Genomic DNA, 1,985 nt, shown 5'->3' with positions numbered 1-1,985 from the left:
GAGCAACGTAATACCCAGGACAGCCAATAGGGATAAAAGCTTGTACACAGATCTGTCATGACCTGGTAGTGAAGACTGTTTAAAAACACTGATCTCCACTTAGCTTGTAAATGCGCATCCCTCGCTCACTCACTCATATATTCTCTCTCTCCCTGTCACACACACACACACACGCTCCTGGATTTGCAGAAGACAGACATCTAGGGCACTTCTTGGCATCCACAGGAAAATCATATGGGATTAAAACCCCACAGCAGTAAGTACTCACTGCATTAAATGTTTATTAAGTGGCATGCTGTCAAAACCTAGATTTAATGGTAAATACAGGAGGACTTTAATGGAAACTGGTTGTATTTGATTTTTCTTAGGAATTGCTGAAAGCTGCCTCTCGAGGATTACAACTTCACCTTTTGCTTTTACGGATGCTTGTTTACTATCCATGTGGTAACCTCTGGACAGTCAGTAATCCATTCATTATCCACACTGATTGAGTGCAGGAGTACTGGTGGAGGTAACTACTTTGCTCAGCTGACGGCAGACGACAAAAGGAGGGAAATGATGAATTCGGACAATTTAACCTCCCAAAGCTTCCTCTCTGCCATTCATAGCAATGCCAGCAATTTATTCTCAGGGCTCCAGTTTGTCCAGACCTTCAAGCCACTCATCATCCCCTGCTACTCGCTGGTGGTTTTTATTGGTGTCATTGGGAATTACCTGCTCATTTATGTTATCTGCAAGACAAAAAAAATGCACAATGTCACCAACTTTCTGGTAGGCAATCTGGCTTTCTCAGACATGCTGATGTGTGCAACCTGCGTGCCCCTGACGCTCGCCTATGCCTTTGAGCCCAGGGGATGGGTGTACGGGCGTTTCATGTGCTACTTTGTTTTCCTGATGCAACCGGTCACTGTGTTTGTGTCTGTCTTTACCTTGACTGTCATAGCTGTGGATAGGTATTATGCCATGGTGTACCCCTTCCGCAGGAGGCTCACAATCCCTATTTGTGCTTATATCCTGGCTGCGATTTGGCTGCTGAGCTGTACCTTGGCTGCCCCAGCCTTGGTCCACACGTACCACGCAGAGTTCCCAGAGCTGGACTTCTCCATCTGTGAGGAGTTTTGGTTCCACATGAAAAGAGATCGCTTGGCTTACGCCTACAGCACTCTCATCATCACCTATGTACTCCCTTTGGCTGTCATCTCCCTGTCCTACCTGAGGATCTCAGTCAAGCTGAAAAACCGTGTGGTCCCGGGCAATGTCACCCAAGGCCAGGCTGAGTGGGACCGAGCAAGGAGGAGAAAGACTTTTCGCTTGCTGGTCTTAGTGGTGGCAGCCTTTGGAGTCTGCTGGCTGCCTCTGCACATCTTCAACATGATAAAGGACATAGACATCAGCTTAATTGACAAGCAGTACTTCAACTTCATCCAGCTGCTCTGCCACTGGTTTGCAATGATGTCTGCTTGTACCAATGCCTTCCTCTATGCTTGGCTCCATGACAGCTTCAGGGGGGAGCTGAAGAAAATGTTTGCCTGGAGAAAAAAGAAAATTGGACCCACAACAAATTGCATTATGGCCAGTGTGGTGCTGTAAACAAGAGCTGGTGGGAGTGCACTTCCTTCATACCGTGACGCTGTAAGTCTTTTCCGCTATTAATTCGCCTTGGTTCCTGATGTTTGTCCTCAGGGCTCAATTATCACAACCCAAGTCCCATGCACAGCTCCCCCAGCACCTCCACTCTGACTAGAGAAGGAGAGACAGACATTCAGTTCCAGAAATGTCTTTACTTCTTTAGCAGGAGGCCAAGGAGATGCTCACATGGTAAGATGCCCTTATGTAAACTACAGTGATCCCTCTTGTCTGTTTTCGATATTGCTGGTGGTACAGATGACAGGGAGAAGCAGGGATGAATACGAGACCTAAATATCTCAGTGAAGAAGTGCTTTGGTTTGGGTAAAAATTAATCTGCCTATCTGCCCAGAGTCCCA

General features: G+C 46.9%; 1 protein-coding gene across 1 annotated transcript; it reads left to right on the top strand.

The window, feature by feature from the left end:
• Positions 1-540: 540 nt before the first annotated feature.
• On the top strand, positions 541-1,590 carry PRLHR (prolactin releasing hormone receptor; the record flags this gene model as incomplete). The annotated part of the gene is made up of 1 exon (XM_084265108.1): positions 541-1,590. Exon 1 carries the CDS (start codon positions 556-558, stop codon positions 1,588-1,590), a length of 1,035 nt encoding a protein of 344 aa, XP_084121234.1. The 5' UTR covers positions 541-555.
• Between the last annotated feature and the right edge of the window lie 395 nt (positions 1,591-1,985).

This window comes from Gallinula chloropus (genome assembly GCF_964237585.1).
Source record: "Gallinula chloropus genome assembly, chromosome: 5".
Classification (NCBI taxonomy): domain Eukaryota; kingdom Metazoa; phylum Chordata; class Aves; order Gruiformes; family Rallidae; genus Gallinula; species Gallinula chloropus.
Note: the sequence above shows the minus strand (reverse complement) of the source record. Positions and strands in the feature narration are given on the sequence as shown.